This window comes from Camelus dromedarius, chromosome 31 (genome assembly GCF_036321535.1).
Source record: "Camelus dromedarius isolate mCamDro1 chromosome 31, mCamDro1.pat, whole genome shotgun sequence".
Taxonomy (NCBI): Eukaryota; Metazoa; Chordata; class Mammalia; order Artiodactyla; family Camelidae; genus Camelus; species Camelus dromedarius.
Window position 1 is genome coordinate 3,922,245 of NC_087466.1, and position 23,523 is coordinate 3,945,767.

The window sequence follows — 23,523 nt, forward strand, 5'->3', positions numbered from 1 at the left end:
ACAGAGACCCAGACACTGCGGGCAGCTGAGTCAACACAGTCTGACTCACATCCTGGAGGAGAGGTGGGGGTTACAAGGGGTAGAAAGTGGGGTGACCAACCCCCCCGTGCACAGAGCATAAGAACAAAGGAGGGCAGAGGCTCACCCTTCCCGTCTTCCTCTTTGGCCCTAAAGGAAAGTCCTGTGCAGTGAGTGACAGATTGGGACAGGGAACAGGACCCTGACAGGAATGCCCCAGAGCTTGCCTTGCTGAGTCCAATTGTTGGAATTCCGACCGTCCCCTCCCCAGCTGTCCCTATACCATGTTCCAGGAGCATCGCAGGTGATTTTTATTTGCAAATTTGTTCCTGACATGAGATTGTCTGTCCTGCCTGGACATAACCTGGGCAATGACTTCCCGAGGCAAGTGTGTGGTCAGAGCTGGGAGCACACGTGCCCCAGGGGCCCAGGTGCAGAAGGTCACCCTCAGTGAGAACACTGCCCGCCAGGTGAGCAAGACCCGGAGTATCTGCCAGTTGTCCTGGTCAGGAACCCAGTATCCGGTTGTCCCTCACGGCCAGGGCTGGGCTCAGACACCTTCTCACCCAGCCCCGACTCTGCCCAGTGATCCCAGAAAGCGTCTTCACTGGGGCAGCTGGGTCATCTCACCTTCTGCTTTTTAATCCTGTGTAAGCATGCCTAAGTCCGTCCCTCCTTCCTCCTGCGCTGTGGTTTTGTCTTTTTTCCTGCAATCTGTCCCAAATTGATTTCTAGCAGAATTCCTTTGATTTTCCCACTAGATTTTGTTTGTCCTGGGACTTAAGGAGCCCGTCCTAATGCCTGCTCACAGCACAGCCTTCCAGCCACACAGGGACTGAGGGGAGCACGTGGAGGGTACAGAGGACCCCCTGCCCTGAGGCCTGGGATCCAGTCTGGAGCCGAGTCTCTGCCATGTCAGCCTGTCCCATCCTGGTGGCCTTTTTCCTCATCAAGACAATGACTGGTGGAACCAAGTTAGTGTGATCAGTCCCTGCTGCAGAAACAAAGTCTCCAGGAGCATCTACAGAGCCCACTGTCTGAGGCTCAGATTCACTAATGGGGTAGAAATGGTGGTTTCTCTGCTTCTGCCAAGTGCAGGTTTCTACCCCGGAGGCAGCATCAAGGTCGAGGGGCCAGAGCTCATCCCCCAACTTTGCTTCCTTGAACATTTGAAAGTGACCAGGCACAGGGGATGTTGTCCTCAAATGTGGAGTAGAGTGACCTAGAGACAGGCCTTCTCGGGACTCCTGGTGAGTCAGGAGCTGGCCCACCTCCTGAGATGCTGAGTTTAACTAACCCCGTGACACCCAATTGTCAACATATTCTGTCAATGGACTGAGCTCACCACCCCTGACCCCGGCCCTGACGACCAGCTCAGGGCCTCTCCTTCCCAATGCTGGTCTTTGGTCCTTCCTCCCCCAGGGCAAGGGGAACCTGCCCCACTTCCCGCCATCGCCTGCCCCTCCCCGACTCCAGGACTCAGAGTCCCACACAGTGTCGCCCACACCCCAACCTGGTCCCACCTCCCTCAACTCTACCCCTTCATCCACTGTGCAACCCCCAGGTCTCATCACCCAAACCAGACTGTGCGGACTCCCTGCAGCCCGTCAGGCTCCTGTCTCCATCCCACACCCCACACCACCCACATCTCTCTGTGACACACCCTTCATTTCTAATCTGTTCTGTGTCTCTCCTCTCTTTTCCTCAGACAGTGTCAGGCCCCTGAGCAGGAGGACACTTCCTGTATTTTACACACAGTGTCCTGAGCCCAGAGACACTCTGTGGGACATACTGGTGGTCATTAAATGGTGAGGATTCTCGTTGTCTGGACGGTTGATGATTGAGTCCAACACATGCAGACTCTGTGTCCCGGGCTCTGTCCGGATCCCCTGATATGCAATAAACTGTTTCCTCAAAACCATATATTGAAGCCTGAACCCATTGTGACTGGCTTTAGATATAAGGCATTGAAGGGGGAAATTCAGATAAATGAGGTCATATGGGAGGGGCCCGAGGAAACAGTTCTGGTGTCTCTCTAAGAAGAAGAAGACACAGCCAGGTGAACACACGGAGGAAAGGACACGTGAGGACACAGCGAGAACACAGCGGTCTGCAAGACCAAGAGAGATGCCTGGGGGGAGACCAAACTACCATCACCGTGGTCCTGGATGTCCAGCTTGCAGGACCATGAGAACTCATGTGTCTGTTAGTAAAGATACCCAGTCAGTGTGCGGTGTGACAGCAGCCCTGACACTTATCTCAGCCCCTGTGCCTCTGTCCCCAGGGCTGCCTGACCCAGCACCCAGGGATCTCACTCCATCTGAGAACATCAGATGATGTGTGTAAACCAAGGACAGACTTTGGAGGCAGATTTTGAAATGATGAGGACACTTTCACTAGAGTAAGTTCACTGGGGTTTGTTTCTTTGCCAAACAAACAAAGGAAGCAGCTGACTTGGCAGAGGCAGCTCTGCCCAGGGAGCCCCATGGCTGGGGGACAGCAGGTTTCTGTCTCACTTCCCCACGGGCCTGGAGCACTGTGTGACCACTGAGGCTGTCATCCCAGGATGAGCAGTAACAGTCAGCCTCGTCCTCAGCCTGGAGCCCAGTGATGGTCAGGGAGGCAGAGCTGCCAGACTTGGAGCCAGAGAAGCGCTCGGGGACCCCCGAGGCCCTGTTGCTGTTATCGTAGATTAGGAGTTTGGGGGCTGTTCCTGGGAGTTGTTGGTGCCAGTTTACATAATTACCTCCGATGTTGCTGCTGCTTCCAGTGCAGGAGATGGTGACACTCTGCCTCGGGGATCCAGACATGGAGGGCGGCTGAGTCAGCACAGACTGGGCCCAGGACCCTGCAAGTGGGAGAGACAGAGATGCTGCTTCTGGGGCCCAGACACAAGAGGAGGAGGCAAGGCCCAGGCATCCTCCCAGGGCCCCTTCCCCTGTCCCTCATCCAGTCACCTGTGCACTGAGCCAGCAGGGTGAGGAGGAGAGGGGATCAGGCCATGGTGGTGATAGTCACTGGGCCCTGCCTTCTGTGGCCCCACAGATGAGCAGAGTGTCCCCAGGCCTCTCCCCTTCTTCATACTCTGACAGAGGGAGGGGCCAGTCATGCAAATGACCTCCATCAGCCCTCTGATCCCTCCCTTGGCCTGGGGTCAGGTCCCTCTGCCTGAAGGGGCAGGTGGTAGGCAGGGGTGGGTCTGTGTGTGTCCCAGAGGTGGGTGGCGTGTGTCACAGCTGAGCAGAAGGCAAGAAGCATGGCCAGGGGTTGGTCCCAGTTCCCCTCCCCCAAGACCCTCAGGCCCAGATCCCAAGCGCCCCCTGCTGTTCAGGCCCAGATACACATGCTGTGACCTGGTGACCAGAATCCTTCAGTGACAGTTCCTGTCCCTTGCTCTGTCCAATGTCCCCACCTTAGGGCCTGGCCAGGAGCCCCTCCCGTGTCCCCTTGTCCTCTCAGGCCCATCTGTGTGAGCAGGGCACAGGGACCCCTCCTGTGTGTGACTCCTACTTGGGGGCCCAAGACCTCCTCCTCTGTGTGCGCCCTCTGCTCTGAGGAGAAAGGTCTTCTCTTGGGGATGGGGAGGCTCTGGGGGGAGGCTTGCATGTGTTCCGACAGGGTTGTGATGAGTAATCTTCACTGTATTTCTATGTTTCCTCACACTTGAAAGGAAAGTTCTCTGTGTCTTTTGACCAAACTGTCTCTTCTCGGAACCTTTTCTCCAAGCACAGAACACATATGTGCAGGAACTATGCCAAAGGGCCTTGTTGCAGCATTTTCTTTAAGAGCAAAATGACAAATATGCTAAATGTTTAACAGGGGATGAGTTAAAACTTTAAATTCCCTGTAGCACAGCTGGGCCCAGGTGAACCTGGACACGCTGACTGTGTGGGTCAGAGATGCCAGACAGGGAAGTGTCGAGACGCCGTCCTGACCAGAGGGACCATGGCTGCACCCCAGGGTCTGAGAGAGGATGACGGTGGGTGGCTTTATAGCACAGAGGCAGGCGCTGAGCACTTGAGAGCTGCGGGGATGAAGGGCGTGCCCTGGAGATTGCTTGGATCAGGTGAGGGGGATGAAAGTCCTACCCAGCAGCTGCAGAAGTGACACAGGTGAACAAGAGGCCAGGAGGGCGGGGGCCCCAGGAGGAAGGAAGCAGATGCAGCCTGTGTGACAGGACCAGGGGAGATGGAATCCAGGGAAGGAATCCCTGGGAAGGATTCAGGGAAGACGTCCTTGGTTGTCAGGTCAAGGCTCCTGCTGACAGGCTGGCCTGGAGCCTAGCTGTGTCCTGTGCAAATAGAGGGGAGGAGCCCTCTCCGTGGTGCTGACACTGTGGGGAAGACCCCTGAGGTCCCAAAGCCTGGCCCTGTGATTCTTCCTTCCTTGACCCCCGAGCTGTGGAGCATGGAGGCCGCTTTCCTGCACTGAGGGGTGGTGACAGCCTGGTCCTTGGGCTGGAGCCCAGAGCCATGAAACAACTTCAGTGGTTCATATTTTCACAAGTGCGTGTATTGAGACGATTGTGGTTTTCCCCTTAAAGTCTGATTTCCATGGACTGATTCTCAAATACTAAATTATCCTTGAATTTCTGGGTGGACAACTTTTACTATATTGGTGAACTTAATTTGCAAGTACTTTTGTGTATATGTTTATCTAGGTTCGGGAAAGGATTGGTTTTTACTTTGTACAGTATTTTGTATGTTTATAAAATCAGGCCTCATAAAATATATCTTGAAGTATTGCTTATTCCTCTGTTTTCTTTAAAAGTGTGTGCAGAATATTTATTATTTCCTACTGAAATGTTTGATAAAATTCACCCACAAAGCATCGAATTCTGGACGTGTGTCTTGGAGAAGGTCTAAAAATAGGGATAAAGAACATCACTAAATGTAGTGGCAAATGTGGGGTTAAACAGGATGGACTTCTCACGTCATCAGACGGTACTCACAGTGCATGAACACGCCAACCTATCACTGCACTGCGATTGTACCTTCAATGTTAGTATTATTGTGGATATAAAATAAAGTGCATGGGGCAGGTATAGCTCAAGTGCTACAGCTCAGGCTTAGCACACACAAGGTCCTGGGGTCACTCCCCAGGGCCTCCTTCAAGAGGAAATGCATAGATAAACCCAATTACCTCCCCCCAAACAGAAAACAAACAAACTAATAAATAAACAAACCTAATTGCCTCTCCCTTCCAAAAACTTTTAAAATAAATAAGTAAGTAAGCTGCATTTAAATGTTTTAAAGAAGTAAATTAGTTCAGTGATTTTGATAAGGGTAATGTATTTTTAAATAAAAACAGCAGGAGCCCTCCAAGTCCAATATTAAATATTGTGCACATCTTATCTCGAATGTGGCTTCGACAGATAATGGATTATGTCTTCATACGCCGTGTTCTCGTGGTGCTGACCTCGGTGCAACTGGCCCTGGTAAAGCCAGATGCTCGGACTGTGCCCAGAAGTGCTGACTACTGATCTGTCTCCACTGAGTGCACAACACCCCTCAGGGCTGCGTCTGCCAGCATAGGCTGGGCACAGGTGGCTTCCTGTGCCCTCAGTGGGGAAGCCGGCACCCCACGTCCTGTCCCCTCCCTGCAGTGGAGACAAAGTCTCCAGGGTGTGGGCAGAGGGAGACTCCGGGTTTCAGAGCTGGGCCAGTGGCTTTCATGAAATGCCTCTTCTTGGCACACACCCGACTCTTTTTATAATAATTTTTATGATTTCCTGTAATATGTGTGTATGTATAAATCTCTATATAAAATAGTTATTACATATCTATGGACAGAGCCCTAACATATCTGTGTAAATGTCCTTTTCCTTCACATGTGGAATTGCCTCCATGTGATCGTTTTCTGATATCATTTTCTGTAGAGAGATGGAAAACTCAACCCAAATGTGACAATTTGCCCCTCCTCCCCTGCAGCCCTTGAGGACGCCTGAGGGACTGTGATGCGGTGCCGCAGTCTCCAGCCCTGCACCTGGAGGCCGGGCTCCCGGGGAGTCAGTCCAGGGGGTGGGACCCGGGTTTCCGGAAGCCGGTCCACCTGGGATGCTTTCCAGCAGCTTAACTCGCCATCGCAGCGGCATCCTTAGGGAACTTCTGTGGAGAAATCCCTTCTGCTTCTGTCTGTGGTCTGAGAACAAGGCATGGTTCCCATTGATGGCTTTTCATCTCTTTCTGAGTGTTCCTGGGATTCTGAGGAGTGATTAGGGAGGGACTGGATCAGGCAGCGTTACCCTGTCTGATTTTAAGGTAGAAATCCCCAGGAACACTTGCGTCATAATACAAGTAGGCTTGCCTCCCAGACACTAATGTTTACAGAACTCCTGAACAGCCAGGGGAAATTCAGGTTCTGTGACAGCAACACAAACTTCTGATTCAGGAGCTCCAGCAGGGGGGCTGCACTTGTAACAAAACGCCAGCTGAGGCTCCACCTCAGCTCCACGTGAAAGAAGAGTTGGTGTCCGTGTTCAAATTAGCGCGTGAGGCCATGTCGTCACTGCTCTTTGTGTAAGACGAGTCTCAGATCGAGGAGCGGGGCCTCTGAGTCTCACTGTCAGTTAATATATTTTGTAGCTGAATCCCTCCCGTCAGCACTGTAGGGAGAGAGGGAGAGAGAAGCCCAGTCCTGGAGGCGTCCCCCTGGAAAGGTGGACACAGCTTGGGGGAGGCTGGAGTTGGCAGGTGGCCTGGACAGGAGATGGCATAGCACCCACTACCAATGCGGTGCTGACATTTCACCTTCTCTCTTCCTCTCCTGCCCCTCAGGGCTGAGCCATCTGAGCTCAGGGGGAGGTTTTGGTAGCACTTCCCCTTGAGGTTACATCACAGTGTCAGTGTAACTACCACTACCCGTGTACAGAGCACAGTAATACTCGGCCTCGTCCTCGGGCTGGGCCCCCGTGATGGTGAGGGCGGCTTTGTTCCCAGAGATGGATCCGGAGAAGCGACTGGGGACCCCAGAGTGGCGGCTGTTTGTGTTGTAGATAAGAGCTCGGGGAGCCTGGCCTGGCGTCTGCTGGTACCAACCAGGGTAGTTACTGGTAGTGACAGACCCAGAGCTGAGGCCACAGGTGAGTGTGACAGTCCCTCCTGGAGACACTGACAGGGATGGCTCCTGGGTCACCACAGTCTGAGAATCCACACCTAAAAGCGATAGGAGAGAGACAGGGGTGGTTATGGAGACCAGGATCACCCGACACCTGGCTGTAGACTCCCAGTGTCCCGGCCCCTGACCTGAGCCATGAGCGAGGAGCCCGAGCAGAAGTACCGTCCAGGCCATGGTGGGGACGCTCCCGGGACGTGGCTCCTCAGCCTCCTGGGCTGCACTGTAGGGTCCTCGGGCTTTTTCATGCCTCCTGGACCCACAGGGAGGAGAAGGGGCTTCATGCAAATCAGCTTCCTCCCTGTCCCTGCCCAGTATCACCTGATGTCCCCGGAGGGAGGTCTAGAGGGAACAGATGCTGTAACCTGCATTGATCACTTGCTCATCGGGGACACAAGGGTCCTGTTGGCAGCGAGGACCCTGCAGATTCGCACCCACACAGATGATCTCAGACCTTCTCCAGGCACCAGGGTCTCATTCATTTCTCCCATGAGGCTACTCTAGGGAGTTTAGGACTAAGTGTGGTTGGAGGTTGGAGAGGCTGGATGTGAGAGAAGCTCCCAGTGCCCCAGGAGTCCCTCAGATACAGGAACAGGACTGAGCAGCGCCCCCTGTGGGTCCTGAGTGACGCTGCCTGACTCAGGGAGCAGGTTCCTCTGGGCTGAGCCTTTCTTTCTGAGAGAGCAAGGCTGATGTGGGGTCACCCTGGCCTCCCATCTCTGCTTCCCCAAAATCCATCACCAGCCACATAGACGGACGCATAGCCTTGTCTCTGCCCACGTTCTCCCTGGGGGTCAAGGTGAGTCTTTCTTCCTGAAACGTGGATTCTACTCCCTCATGGGTTGAGTCATTTGTGCTCCTGTCAGCTGTGATCACAAGTGAGATTGTCTTACAATTTTAAGTTTCAGTCATCTTTTGGTTAGGTTAGGCTCCACTCATTTTCTGGACCAAGAAAGTGAGTTTAATCTATATGCCCACTATTGTATACATAATTTTTAAACAATTTAAAATAAAGACCTGGACACTGTACAGGGCCGATCTGTCAGCAGGTGACCAGGCCACTGGAAGGAGGGGAGCAGCTGCAGGGAGAAGGGCCGCCCCACCCCTGTGGCCAGAGGACAGACCATGAGCCACTGCAGACACCCTCAAACCCTGTGTCCCGTCACTTCCCCTAAAGGACCTTCTTGGTTCAGGGAGTGAGGAGGTGGGGACAGGAACCCAGGACGTGCATGCGGGGGACCACAAGAGACTTGCTTTTGAGGCCCTTTTGTTGGTGTGGAGACCATCCCTCCCCTCGGGTCTGTTATCCTCTGTCCGGATGTGACTGTAGGTCACGACCCTCAAGCAAATTCAGTTTGTCGTGTGATTGTCCATGTGTCTTTGCCTGGACATCAGGTGTGGGCAGTGACTCCTGGACAGAGGAGGAGGAAGCATGAGGCCGGTGTGTCCCTCAGAGCTGAGAGCTTGTGGTTCTCCTGTGGGCCCAGGTGCAGGACAGTCCCCTTTGAGTGAGGACTCGGCTGCCCAAGTGGGCAAGAGCCAGTGGTGTGTCTTCCCAGCCTGCCTGGCCCAGACCCTGAGCTCTCAGGACAGTCCCACAGCGCCCCCTGCTGGGCGCAGAGCCACATCCTCCCCAGGTCCCAGCCAGCCTCCTGGAAGGGCTTTCTGACACCTGCAGCTGGGTCTTTCTGGTGACACCCCCAGAGCTGTAGAATGTATCTCTTACGACTAATTTGGAGATAAGGCATTAATTTTCTAGGTCACTAATGAATTCCAGACCTCTAAATGGACTGTTATGTGCCAGTACTTTTAGGATTACCTCATGTCTGAGTTTGCTTCAGCCTTGCTCCTTGTTCAGTATCAGAACATGACCTCCTCGAACCTAGTTCCAGGCTGAAGACTCCCAGTCCCCCGCTGGGTGTCACCATGTACTGATTCTCTCTGAGTTAGGCTCACAGGTGGCCGTGTGGCGGGGGTAGTGTTTGTAAGGGTCCCCTGGCCTCCCGGCCTTGCCCTCTGTCTGTTTTGCCCTGAGAATATGATGTCTCAGGAAAACATGTCTGTTTCTTGATTATTTCCATGGGTCTCAATTCCCCTTGACTGTGGCCTTGAAAGTACTTATTTTTGACTCTGATATAGGTGAGATATTTTCACTCTAGCTTTGGAATCTTTCTCATCAAAATGCTTGATAAGAAAGATGAGGGCTGTAAACTGGCCTCTCGTCCTTTTTAGGGCCTCCTGCTCCGGTGCTGGGTGTAGAAACCCCATAGCTTGTCACCTGATCTTCACTGAAACCCAATCTAGTTCACTTGTTAGACCCCGGAGATTTAATGGGGGAGGGTTTATAGGGTCCGTGTCTGAAATAGGGATAATTAGTTAATATTGTTCCAAACTAAGACCCAGAGATGGAAAAGTGGGAGGGTCCCTGGGGTGACTGAAGAGAAAAAGGGCAAGGGTCGGGTGTGGAGCCCCATCGTCATGGGGCGGGTTCCCAGCACCTGCAGATCAGGGCACCTCAGAGTCATTCTCCGGATACGGGGGAACCCAGCTTCTTAAGTGTCAGGGTTCATGCTGGAACAGCAAAGCCTGGACCACGGAGGGACTTGGGGGGACAGGGGGCCTCCTGGGTCTCCCAGGGCACAGGCCCTTGATGCTGCTTCCTGTCCCTCTATCTGGTACCTGGGAGGGGAGTTTGCATCTGGGCACACGGTGATGTGCTGGTCGTATGTGGAGACCAGTCAGGAAGGGAGTCGTTTCCATGGACCCATAAACATGGACCAAGGTGAGAGCATGAGACTGTCTGGGGTCAATAGCACAGGTGACAGTGGAGGTCAGAGCAGCACTGGTGTTGTTCCCAGGCAGGGACAGGGTGGTGATGGGTCAGACAGGGGTGTGGAGGACAGATCTGATCTCACTTCCCCAGAGCTCTGGAATTCCTGGTGATGGTGGGTAGAAATTGGCTGTGTTACAGGGACAATCAACCCTCCCCTCAGACTGGGACCCTGAGGTGGTCAAGGAGGCTGAGAGGACAAACAGGAGTCAGAGACTAGGGCTGAACCCGTGAGGGTCATCCTCCTCTGCCCTGGGTCGCAGGTGGCAGCTCTGCCTGGAGGCCTTGAGACCATGGACAAGGTGACCTCACATTCCTGCAGGTCCCTTTGCAGGAGATGGGGACCTTGGATCCAGGCTCTAAAGGAGATTCACGATGTGCAGGGGGCAGTCCATGCTCCTGATGGTAACAGCCCCACCCCCTCCTGCACTGCTGGAAATGCTCCAACAGGGAAGACAGGGGAGGGGACACAGGCAGTGTCTGTGGGCACAGGAAAACCCTCCCACAGGAGTCCCCACTGAGCCAGGTTCTCCCACTGCTGGAAGGTCCTTTGTGTCTTTTCATCCAGTTTTCATTCCTTTGATGAGATTTCCTCCTGATCATTCACTGTGCGGGTCTGTCATCGCAACCTCCAATGATGTACAGACACATTGGGGATCATTGAATTGAGTGTTTTCACCATAAAAAATGATATATATGTCCCTTCATTGAGGTCTTCCTAACTTATGTCAGGAATGTTTCATATCTCTATGTACAAGAATTGGTTTCTGTCAGATTTATTCTTAAATATTTCTTATTTCTGCTGCCTTTATGAATGGCATTTTTAAGGTTGTGTTTAATATTTAATGGCTCTTTGTTATTATGTAGATTACCACTCCTTTCCCATCGAAGGTCTTGTATCTCAAAGCCCAAACTGAGTCTCTAGACAACCAGCATCTCAGAGACCCCTAAACTCTGAGGGGGCAGGGCTGGGACCAACCACTTTCTGCCACTTAGAACATCTCGAGGGGGAGGTGTTCATCTCAGAGCAAGTCCTGTCTGCCTGTGGAAACACCAGCAGGCTGAGATAAAACAGCAACGTTCAGTCTCAGATGTGAGAAGAGATAGAGGCTGTGACAGGGTCAGATTTGCTGTTCTGAGGAAACCCAGGTGCTGCCTGAAGATGTGACAACAGAGAGTCACCCTGAGTGTGACCTGGTCCCAGGCAGAGCAGCAGTGATGGCCCAGTGGGGAGCGCACAGGGGAGGTTTCAGTCTCAAGTCCCTGTGAGGCTGGGGCACCGTGTAAGTACCAGTGTTGCTGTGATACTCAGCACAGTAATAGTCAGCCTCGTCCTCAGGCTGCAGCCCAGAGATGAGCTGAAGCCCTGCATTGGCCAAGGGATCTACGGACCCAGAGAAGCAGCTCGGGACCCCAAAGCCCTGCTGCTTACTGGAATCTGAGTAGTAGTTCAGGAGGTACTGGGGAGGGCTCCCTGCCTTTTGCTGGTACCAACTTGTAGTAGCTGCCAACACTGTTCCCATTGATCAGGGTGCAGCTGCCTCTGGCTGATGCTTCAGGAGACTCAGAGAGGGAGGGCAGCTGAGTCAGCACAGGCTGGGAGAGGGACCCTGCAGACACAGACACAAGGGGCAGATGTGGTGGGAAATGCAGGAAACATTCCCAGAGTCTATGTACAGGGGCTGCTGCAGTCAGGGACCTGAGACCCAGTCCCTGAGGCCCTTCCCTACCTGCTCAGTGAGAGAGGACCAGGACCAGGAAGGGAGTCCAGGCCATGGTGCTCACAGCAACCTGATCCACACACTGTGGCTGGGCCGCCCAGGTCCTCATTTTCTGCCAGCCTCTGCAAGAGGAGGGTTGGCCCATGCAAACAGGTGTCCCCCCAAGGACCGCCCAGCCCCCCCCCCCCCGAGCCCTTGAGCTGGAGTTCAGCTCACAGCCCAGTCTAGGGGGTAAAGGAGGGTGGCCTCCCTCTTGGGAGACCCTGGGAGGAGGCACCTTCTGAGACCACAGTGGTCCCTGTCAGGGGATTCTGCCAGCCAGAGTGGACACACGGCTGAATCCCCATCAGGAGCGCAGTAACTGCCCCAGGCTCAGCTCCTCAGAGTGAGGGGTCCTGCCTGAGCAGTTGTGCAGGCACCAAAGGGCTGGCCCACAGCGCCCTCTGCTGTTCAAATGTGGAAACTTAAAAATGAAAAGACACCTAACAATTTCTGCTTTTAATAAAAGGAAATAAGATGCATACACTCCTAGGAAGTTACAGCTTAGCTCTATTAGAGGAAATAAGTAAACACAGTAATTTCTTAAGAAAAATTGAAAATTTCATTATAGGATTGCACCAAAGGAAAACATAAAATATATTTTTTCATGATACAAAAATATAATATATATTTTTTCACAAGGAATATCTAAAAAATCCTTCAGAGATCAAATGGTTCCAAACAAATAGCTTTGTATATTCTTTATAAAATATTTAACAAGATGTAAAATGTCATACTTCTTTCAGAAAGCAGTTAAAGCAGTTACAAATACACCTGATAAATAAAATATTAAAGAGGGGAAACTACAAATCACTGTCATTAAATATTGATACAAATATTCTAAACGAAGACCTAACAGTGAAGTTCCACACTATTTGATTAATAAAGTAATAGTGTTGCAAATTGTCCGTTTTCCAATGTTCAACTTATGTTTCATATTAAGACATTATAAATTTAAATTCAACATCAATAATAGCAAAATCCACATAAAAGTAGAAGCAGACACATTTGTAATATGCTAACACACACTTTCACACACACACACACAACATCACACAGGTTCCACGAGGAGGACTCAGCTCACGAGCTGTGTCTCCTCTGGACAGGCTCTCCCAGGAGCCCATGTTCTCCTTGAAACACATGCTGACTCCTCACCTCCTAACAGCCCCTCTCTGACCTGGTTTTGGCAAAGATTCCGTGGAGGACGGGGAGGAGGTGACCCCGATCTGCACCATGTGCTGAGGGAGCAGGACCAGGAGATCCTGGGTGATGTGGCCTCACAGGGAGGACGGTCACACGTCAGTGAGGACAGTTTGTTTGCCCAGCTCCCCTGGAGTCTGAATGGTTGACCAGGTGTCTGCGCCAACACCCCCTCTGGGACTCTGTGTTCTGCCCCTTGCTGGTCACACGGCCACCTCCTCCAGGCACTGGGATGTCCCCTGTCCCCATGCAGAATGTTCCTTTTTACATCAGTCTTTCTGATGTGACCCCAGGAGAGGAGGGAGAGTTCCTGGTTCTTGGGTCCCCCTCCCTCGTATCTGCTGCACTGCTGGTGTCTTCCTTTATGTGACTTCCACCTTATTGATCTAGTAGACTTTCTTTGTTTCTCCCAGTAGACTTTGTCCTGGGACATAATAAGCCCTAACGCCTGCTCCCAGCACAGCCTTCCAGTCCCCACAGGACATGACGGTGTCAGTGTGAACCCATTGCCTGGACCCTGACCAGGGGTACTGCAGACCCCCTGCCTGGAGGCATAGGGTCCAGTCTGGAGCCGAGTCTCTGCCGTCGCAGCCTGTCCCAGCCTGTCTGTCCTTTTACTCATCAAGACCTGACAGGTGCAGTCAAGTGGGTGTGATCTATCCTGGCTGCATAAAGTAACCATCTGAGAAGATGTCAACAGAAAGTGGTGACCAGCGCATCCCTGAGGTGCCCACCAGTCAATCAGGAGGAGACGATGTGGTCCTGTGCTTTCCAAAGCCGTGGATTCTAGCATGTGGGAAGCACTGAGAACACGTGTCCTGGCTACTTTGCAGTCTGTTCTTTCAGTTCCTAGACATTTAACAGCAGTAGGTAAATGTTCCATTGAATGTGAGATGCGTGTCCCCTAGAGACACACTTCTGGGATAACTGACACTCGGTCATCTATCAAGAGCCAGTCTTTTTCCTGATGGTCTCTGATCTCAATAACCCTGCATTAGCAGGATGTGGTCATCACGCCATCTCAGGGGACTGCAGCTCAGCCCCGCCCCACGCAGCTCCTAAACCCCAGTTCGGTTCCACTCTTTCCTGACCCGATTCTATACTTACTCCTTCCTCCGAAACGCGTGGCCCCTGACTGTGCGCCTTCCCCTCACCTGCTCCCCCGTCATCCCCGACACCACAGTCTGACCGTTGTGTCCAATCCACACCCCCACGTGGTCCCTCATTCACTCTAATCTCCTCCTCCCTCATCTTCTGTGCAGAACTCACACATCATCACCTTATGTTCCTTCCCTGTACCCTGTCCCTTGGCTCCCACGTCCACCCGCCAAACCCACCTCTTCCTCCTCAGTCATGTGTGATGTATTGACGAGGACACGGGCTTCCCTACATCCTCCAACTGCTGGAGCCTACCGGGCACCTGGTAGGTGTTCACTCAAGGGTGTGGATGGATGGACCTCAGTACAGTCCTTCCTAATCAGGCACATCTGGACTTCGTGTCCCTGATTCTGATCCAATGTGGACTCGGTTCCCAGCGCAGCCACCCAGGGCTACCCAGGAAGTCCTGTTCACTTTGAGAAAAGCAGATAAGGTTCTGTGACAAGGACTGGGTTTATGGGCAGAATTTGAGAAGTCAGGACACAAGCCTTAGACAAAGTCCCATAGGGTTGTTTAAAGACCCACATTTCAGAATAAACAAAGACAGGACGCAGCTGTGTTGGCTTAGCAGTGAGGGCTAAGGGACAGCAGGTTTTTGTCTCACTTTCCTGCTGGCATGGAGCACTGTGCGAGCGCTGACGCTATTGTCATAACATCCACAGTAATAGTCAGCCTCGTCCTCAGCCTGGAACCCAGTGATGGTCAGGGAGGCTGAGCTGCCAGACTTGGAGCCAGAGAAGCCATCTGGGACCCCCGAGGACCTATTGCTATTCTCATAGATGAGGAGTTTGGGGGCCATCCCTGGGAGCTGTTGGTACCACTGAACACCATTACCACCCCCAATATTCCTGCTGCTTCCAGTGCAGGAGATGGTGACCCTCTGGCCCTGTGATCCAGACATGGAGGGCGGCTGAGTCAGCACAGACTGTGCCCAGGACTCTGCAAGTGGGAGAGACAGAGATGCTGATTCTGGGGCCCAGACACAAGAGGAGGACCCAGAGCCCAGGCGTCCTCCCAGGGCCCCTTCCCCTGTCCCTCATCCAGTCACCTGCGCAGTGAGCCAACAGGGTGAGGATGAGACGGGACCAGGCCATGGTGGGGATGGTCACTGGGTCTTGCTTTCTGTGTCCTCGCAGCTGAGCAGAGTGTCCCCAGGTCTCTCCCCTTCTTCATAATCTGAGAGAGGGAGGGGCCAGTCATGCACATGATCCCCCAGCTCTCTGATCCCTCCCTGGGCCTGGGGTCCACTCCCTCTGCCTGAGGGTCAGGGCATGGGCTCTGATTGGGCTGTGAGGGGCCCGGGGGTGTGGGGTTCCCAGCTGGGAGACCTGAGCAGAGGACACCAGGCAAGCCTGGGTGGTCGTCCCAGCTTCCATCGTCTAATGATGTGTATCTGACACCTGATCCCAGTACATAGCAGGTGTCCAGTAAATGGTGCTCACAGATCGGCTTCTGAATAGTCAGCAGCCATCCTGATTGAGACACAGCTGGGATCTGCGTGTGTCCCTAGTTCTGCTCCCATCCATCATGAAATCTCCCAGGGCAACCTGCCTCTGACATCCAGGAAACCCTTCTGGATGGGGGACAATCAGATAATGTGTTGATTCCAGGACAGGCTTTAGGGGCACAAATTGAGATGCTGGGGCAACATGTCCTCAACCTTGTTCCCAGGAGTGCATGTGTGATCCTAGATTTTAGTCACATGAACAAACCAAGGCCACACGCCTGTTAGGTCACTGTCCAAGTGTGCAGGTATCAATAGGAAATTTTCAATGGTAACTTTGCCCCAAACCCTGCCTTCTCAGGACGTGTGCAACAGTGCCCCCTACTGGCCTCTGTTCTAGGGCCCCCCAGCCCCTCTGTCACCACCCAGCACTCCTGGAGGGCAGCCTAGTTTTGCACACACATCTTTGTCATCTTACTCCCCACATGAGTAGACGGAGGAGGCTCCTCCGTTGGGTTTGGGACTGAGACATTAACTGTCTAGATCATTTCTAGACAATGAATGCCCTCCTGGTGCTAAAGCCGGGAAGTATTGCACAGGCCTTCTCTTTCACGTGTTTCAGGATCACCTGGCATCTTGTCTGATCCTTCCATGTGCCTGGGTCAGTGCAAATACAGGGCCATCATGAACCACATTCAAGGGGGAGGGTACAGCTCAGTGGTAGAGTGCGTGCTTAGGGTGCATGACGTCATGGGTTGAATCCTCAGTACCTCCACTGAAAATAAGTAAATAACCTAATTACTTCCAAAGGATAACTTTCAAAAATAACTAAAATAAACGAAATTCATAACGTAACAGTCTACAGTGTACCCTCCTGGTTTATATGGACAAAATTCCATACGTTTCACCCTGACAGGCCGACACTTTACTGTGGGCGCTGGTGTTGTTGTGAGCGATGCCTCTTAGATCTGCATCCACAATGCCCGATTACGGGCATCTGATGACTCCCTTGGGCCCTAGAACATGACGTATTAGAGACACAGCATCCTCCCCTCCTGCTCTCCTCAGCCTCCGTTGGCCTTTAATTGCTCGGCTCTGATTCATTCATTCTTCATGAATCTGGGGTGTGTTTGTGGGGTTTTTTTTTTTTTTCATATTATGGTCTAGTTTTGTAAGTGTTTTCAGTTTAAGGATTGAGGATGAGTCATTGTTATAATCATCTGTAACTAATGACTTAATTATTTAATTACTTGAAAGTGCTTCCTTGTCTTCTGACCCTAGTGGCCTCCACAGCTGTTACCCATCCCCCAGGGAACCTTACGTTCATTCAGTAAAGTCCACCATAGACGGGCATTGAAGACAGAATAAAATGTTCTAGAAACGTTCCTGTAATGTTGAGGGTCTGTGTGATAATAAGGGTTGGATCATAGGCTCCAGACTCCAATGAACTGAGATACACTCAAATAAACCCCCATAAAAGCAGAACAAAACAGAAATCAGACTGGGAGACAATTAGACCAAAGGAGGTAAACTCGGGAGAGGAGCTGGTCCCCCATGGGAAGGGAGGGTCTCCTGCACCTTGGCGACCAGGAGCTCCTCCCACCTGGACAGGGATTCTGCTTCGTGAAGGTCTCAGAGCCCAGGGCTCAGCAGCAAAGCCTGGGCCAGGCTCATGGGACATGATGGGACTGGCCAGAGGAGGACCAGGTGCCCTGCGTCCCATGGGCTGGACTTGTCTCCTCCTTGTCCTCCCCAGCCAGCACGAGGGGGGCTACTCTGGATGCTGGAGACAAATGATTTGTCACTGGAGACCAGTAAGAGAGGTTATTTTCAGCCCATTCAGGATCACACTGACTTCAGAACATCACTCTCTCTGGTTCTTGTAGCTGAAGTGATGACAGAATCCAAAACCACAGCTGGTGTTGGCCACAGTCAGGGTGGGACTGAGGTGTCACACTGGGGAGAGTGGGGGGCAGATGCCCATCTCCTGTCCTGGTGACTGGAGTCCCAACCCATCCAGGTTGTGCTCAGCTGTGTGACAGTGGTCATCACCCTCTCACTCAGGAGGAGCCCTGCGGGGGTCAAGGAGGCTCTGCCATCGGAAAAAGTCAGGAGGATTTTATTTGTCAGATTTATCATTACCTATTTCTTAGTTTGAAGCCATTAGTTGGTATTTTTACATTTTACTGTCAATTTCTGATGGTTCATTGCCAGTGTGTATTTTACCGCTCACTTCCGCAAGTTGATTTTGGATCTCAAACCTCAGAATGAAGCTCTTAGACAAGAAACATCCTGGGGTCACCCTTAGACGCTAAGATGGGAGGAGCCAGGACCCACCACTGTCTACCACTTATAACATCTCCATGGGGAGGAGCTCATCTCAGAGCAAGTCCTGTCTGCCTGTGGAAACACAAGCAGGCTGAGATACAACAGGAACGGTCTATCTCAGATGTGAGACGAGGAAGAGGCTGTGACAGTGTGAGATTTCCTGTTTGGAGGAAACTCAGTTGCTGCCTGAAGATGTGACAACAGAAAGTCACCCTGAGTGAGCCCTGGTCCCAGGCAGAGCAGCAGTGACGGCCCAGCGGGGACAGCACAGGGGAGGTTTTAGTCTCACTTCCCTGTGGGGCTGGGGCACCGTGTGAGCATTACTGCTGCTGTCCACTGCAGCACAGTAATAGTCAGCCTCGTCCTTGGGCTGCAGCCCAGAGATGAGCAGAAGCCCTGCATTGGCCGAGGCATCTTTGGACCCAGAGAAGCGGCTCGGGACCCCGGAGCCCTGGTGCTTACTGGAGTCTGAGTAGTAGTACAGGAGGTACCGGGGAGGGCTCCCTGCCTTCTGCTGGTACCAACTTATGTAGTAGCTGCCAACACTGTTCCCACTGCTCAGGGTGCAGGTGAGTCTGGCTGATGCTCCCGGAGACTCAGAGAGGGAGGGCGGCTGAGTCAGCACAAGCTGGGAGAGGGTCCCTGCAAACACAGACACAAGGGGTAGATGGGACGGGACCTGCAGGAAGCATTCCCAGAGTCTGAGCCACAGGGGCTGCTGCAGGCAGGGAACTGAGTTGTGGTCCCCAAGGCCCGTCCCTACCTGTGCAGTGAGAGAGGAGCAGGAGCAGGAGAGGAGTCCAGGCCATGGTGCTCACAGCCCCCTGGTCCCCATGTTGGGGCTGGGCTACCCTGGCCTCCTTTTCTTCCCAGCCTCTGCCAGTGGAGGGGCGGCCTATGCAAATGGGTTTCCCCCCAGGGACCGCCCAGCCCCTCCCTCAGCCCAGATGCTGGAGCTCAGCTCACAGCCCAGTCTCTGGGAAATGGAGGGTGGCCTCCCCCTTGAGAGACCCTGGGAGGAAGCACCTGCTGAGACCATAGGGGTCTCTGCTCAGGGGATTCTGCCAGCCAGAGGGGACACACTGCTGAGTCCCCATCAGGAGCACAGGACCCGCCACCAGGTCCACCTCCTGGGGGTGAGTCCTACTCCCTGAGCAGCTGTGCAGGGATCACAGGGCAGACCCACAGCGCCCCCTGCTAGTCATGGGGCACAACCTCACCAAGGATCAGAGACCTGAGGGCCTAGCAGTGGCCTGTCTCCATTCACAGGCCCATGGTCGCCTTCCCAGATTCTGTGGTTCTTTTCTGCTGAGTTACGTCCTATAAAATGTTTTCATTTTCAAATGGAGTCCTGGTCCATGGAAGCTGCAAAGCTGTGCGTATGGAACCATTAAGAGTTACAGCCCCCTCCCAGAGTACAGTGTAGAAAAGCTAACTGACCCACGTGTGCACCAGTGACAAGGGGACAGTGAGTTGTTCTGAAGGACATGTAGGGCTGTTGGAGGAAAGGGTTTAGATATGGATTTGTCATGAAGAAGCAAAAAGTCATATTTGAAACCTGGAAAAAGCAGCCATTTCAAAACTCATGCAATGCTTTAAGAATTTTGATGGAGCTGAGCATGATTTGTGGAAATGATATTGTTTGGCAGGCATATCATTTAGTAGTGCACATGTCATATATTTCTTTCCTTTTTATTGAGGAATATTAAGTTTACAGTGTGTCAGTGTTGGGTGTACAGCATAATGTTTCAGTCATACACACATACATATATTTCTTTTCATATTCTTTTTCAGTATAGGTTACTTTAAGATGCTGAATCTAGTTCCCTGTGCTCTACACAAAAACTTGTGTATCTATTTTATAGGCAGTAGTTAATATTTGCAAATCTTGAACTCACAGTTTATCCATTCCTACCCCCTTTCCCCCTGGAAACCATAAGTTTGTTTTCTCGCTCTGTGAGTCTGTTTCTGTTTTATAATTAAATTCATCACTGTCTTCTATTTTTTGTCTTTAGATAGCACATATGAGTGATATGGTATCTTCCTCTTTCTGGCTTACTTACTTAGAATGACAATCTTCAGGTCCATCCAAGTTGCTGCAGATGGCATTATTTTATTCTATTTCATGCCGGAGTAGTATTCCATTGCATTAATATATCACAGCTACTTGTCATATATTTGTCATGTGTGAGGATTGTGTTTCTACGATGGGGTTTTTTTCACAGTGATGTCACATATTTCTTGTGAGGACTCTGTCTTAGAGATTCTACAATTTTTCTGTATTATAAACAAAAATGTCCACACCTGAGTTCTCTTGCTCATTGTTTTATTTCAGTAGAAAGGCCATGTGCGCCTGTCAAATGCAGAAACCATCACGTCCTCACCATATCCTGTATCCAAATTAGCTTCATTTGTGCAAATGCTCCATGATCGTCGGGACTCACAGGTATGTCACTCAGTAATTGTCCTATGACAAGGACCACCCGCTTCTCCTCAGGATGACGGAGTTAACCCTCCTTTAGCTCAAGTCAACTCTGCCTTAAACCCTTCAATGACTCCTCACTGCTGTTTGCATGAAATCCCAACCCCTCAGCCTCACAAGGTTCCTTCCTGATCTGGCTCCGCCCCCTCAAACCCAAATGACAGGCCCTCCCCTCCATCTGGACCCCCTCCCTCCCTCTGTCAATGACACCTGAGCTCCTGTCCCTTAGAAACATCAGAGCAGCCCCCTCTGTCTGCTGGGAGGATAAAGGCTTAAACTTGAGATCAATGTGGAATCACACATTTTGGCATCTTTGGTGATCTGTTAACCCAGGGCAGACACGCATCACAACCCACAGGGGTGGAGGTTTTCTTGTTCACACGTCTGTCTTCGTGGAAATTATTGACGTTACAGAAATCCATGGTGATACACTAAGGGGCCTCCCACACCTTCATCCCCCGTCAGCCCTCATCAGGATAATTTCCCTCCTTCAATCTCCCCTCCTCTCACCCTCCTCCTACCCCCTCACCCATGACTTTAACACACACCACAGCACCAGCATTTCTGGGACGCTCTTTAGGATGCACCCAGGCTCCATGTTCCAAGACTCATGTGCATACAAGCAGTCGATCCACACACAGTCTCGTGGACTCATCTCTGTGTTACTTTTCCCAGTGGGCAGCAACTTGAATGTCATACTGACTGCAAAAGTGAAGGATGCCATGGATGCTGTTTTGCAGCTTTGAAGTTTAGGGCTGGATGTATTTCACTGGAATTCAGTCCAAATTGGCTTATGTTTTCCAACCCAGGGGAACATTCGCTGTGGACCGAGACCAGGCAGGTTGTGCAGAGACTGTCCTCAATGACAGGGGCTGAGTTATAAAAATCCCTGGGAAGGTGGAAACTCTCAGGGGAGGTCAGGAGACGTCCCCTGAACTGTGGGTCAGGCAACATGGGGTGGGGGGGACGGGCTGTGAGCAGGCTTTCTGTGTCATTTCTACTCTGGGGGTGTCACTGTGGGTTACACATAGCTGCCATGGTCTGCCCCACAGATGTAGTCAGCCTCGTCCTCCTCCAGGACATTCTAGATGGTCAGGTCGTGCTCCGGGCCAGGGCCCAAGCCTGAGAAGCGATCAGAGACACTATACCCCTAGGATTCAACAACGCTGCCGGTGCCGACTCCCACCTCAAACTGTGGGCCCTTCCCCTGGGTCCTGCTGGTACCAGTCCATGTAAAAACCACTGTAGCCGCTGCTCATGGTGTAGGTGAGCTGCCTGAGGCTCCCAGGGAGGCAGATGCAGAGGGCGACTGTGTCAGCTCAGGCTGGGAGAGGGAGCCTGGAAACACAGACACCTGTTATGTCAGGAGGAAGGACAAGGATGGACTTCTCTGTGGGTGGGGGGGGGGAGCTGGGAGTCAGGGTGCTGAGGGCGTCCTGATCTGTGTACTGGAGGAGTGGGGGAGTAGGTGAGCAGTGTCCAAGCCATGGTGCAGACGCCCGCAAGCTCTGCTGAGGCCACCATTACCTGGCTCTCTTCCCCCACTCACCCCAGGACCAAGGGCCCTTCATGCAAATTAGGTCCTGTTTTCGGCCAAACCCTGCCTATCCCGGGGCCCGGAGTGTCCCCTGTATCCAGTGTCATGCCTGCAAAGGTGGTCAGTCTGGCCTGGCCCTAGGCTCCCCTGGGTCCCCAAGAGGACCCAGTGCTGGGCCCAGGGACCCCTGAGCAGAGATCCGGGACAGGTGTCTGTTCTCCAAGTCGAGAGCCCCCAGTGTCTCCTGAGCTCAGTGCACATGAAATCAATGGTACTAGAACTGAGGACAGAGACAGTTCATCTCGGATCTCCATTCCCAGTTCATTAGGAAGCCGGGGTTCCCTTCCCACGAGACTCCTCATCTGATGGGCAGAGAGGATAAGTGAGGTGTGTCTGTGGGATCCATTAGCTTCTGGAGGACTCCCTGGATTCCCTGGGAAATGGTGGGACGTGTGGGGAGCACAGAGGGTTGAGCGGGGGAAAAACCTGGGTGTCCGGAGACATGAGGCTTCTCGGATAGGAAGGGATCTGAGAGGTTCCAGGCGGAGGAAGAGGGAGTGAGTGTCTGGTTCCTGGAAGATCTAGGAACAGGTCACCAGCTTCTGACAGTGACCTTGAGAATGACTGGAGAGGTCACAGGGTGGAGAGTTGTAGGAAGAAGGGGAGCCCGGGTTTGGGAAGAAAGTCATGATTCAGAGGGGAGGGGAGAAGGGGGAGCACGAAGAAAAGATAGAGGAGAAGCTGGGGAGGCTGAGAGGCGTAGTAGGGTTCGGGACTGGTCCCCTGGGTCCCCCTTCCTCCTCCTCTGCTCCTGGGGAAGGGGGATGGGGCCGATGGGGACAGGAGCCCACACACCATCCACTGCTGTGTCCTCCCCCCAGGTTGCAGCTCCACGCACAGGCGGGGAGTGCAGAGGTCGGGGCTCGGGCTTTGTCCCCTGAGAGGAAGCACCTGCTCCCACGTCCAGATCTGGCCAGTGAGCCCGGGTGTAGGGCCCCTGCAGTGGGAGCCTCTGGGTGGGGTCCGGGCTTGGTGGGTTCTGAGCAGACCCACAGCGCCCCCTGGTGATGCTCGCGGGAATATTCATGGTGGTGGAAATGATGCAGAAAGGATGGAAGCCCTTTTTTTCTTCCTAGTCATAATCCATCACTCAATAATCAAATGTACAAGTTAAATAATAATGTGCATTACATGTCTTTGAAGACCTGCTGAGAGGATTCTTTTTTATTTTCTTCTGTTGTATTTCAGGTCTGTGTTTCCATCCACTTTATTCTCCTGGTTCTATTCCTACCTCGGATCACCTCCTGCTCCGTTTGTTCCTAGTGTCTCTACCTGTTCATCAGGGGTTTGATGTTGTTCCCCCAAAGTATGTCATCATCGAGTTATCTCAGTATTGATGTCAACGGATTCTGTTTTCACATCGATATCTGTTTTCCTGGTTGTTGATATGACAAGTGACAATTGTACTGGATCCTGGACTTTAGGGAGATGACAAAAGGATCTCCGAGTCCCATTTAGTCTTTGCTGATCAGGGATCATCCCGCAGCAGAAGGTGAGGGGAGTGTTCACTGCCACTGACCCAGCAAAGGGGGCCCTGGTCCCACTGCTCTGTGCTGCTGACTCTCTCCCAGGGACCATGGGGCAGCTGTGGTC

General features: G+C 52.4%; 1 long non-coding RNA gene and 1 gene segment (V, D, J or C); one reads left to right on the forward strand and one right to left on the reverse strand.

Moving 5' to 3' along the window:
* Positions 1 to 6,846: 6,846 nt before the first annotated feature.
* LOC116149957 (immunoglobulin lambda variable 8-61-like) lies at positions 6,847 to 7,308 on the reverse strand. The segment is given in 2 exon segments: positions 6,847 to 7,172; positions 7,263 to 7,308. Coding segments are annotated over 2 exon segments (372 nt in total).
* Positions 7,309 to 7,818: 510 nt separating this feature from the next.
* Positions 7,819 to 23,225, forward strand: LOC135319729 (uncharacterized). The gene is made up of 3 exons (XR_010378545.1): positions 7,819 to 7,930; positions 20,190 to 20,297; positions 23,119 to 23,225. It is a non-coding gene; the product is annotated as an uncharacterized LOC135319729 (long non-coding RNA).
* The last annotated feature ends 298 nt before the right edge of the window (positions 23,226 to 23,523 follow it).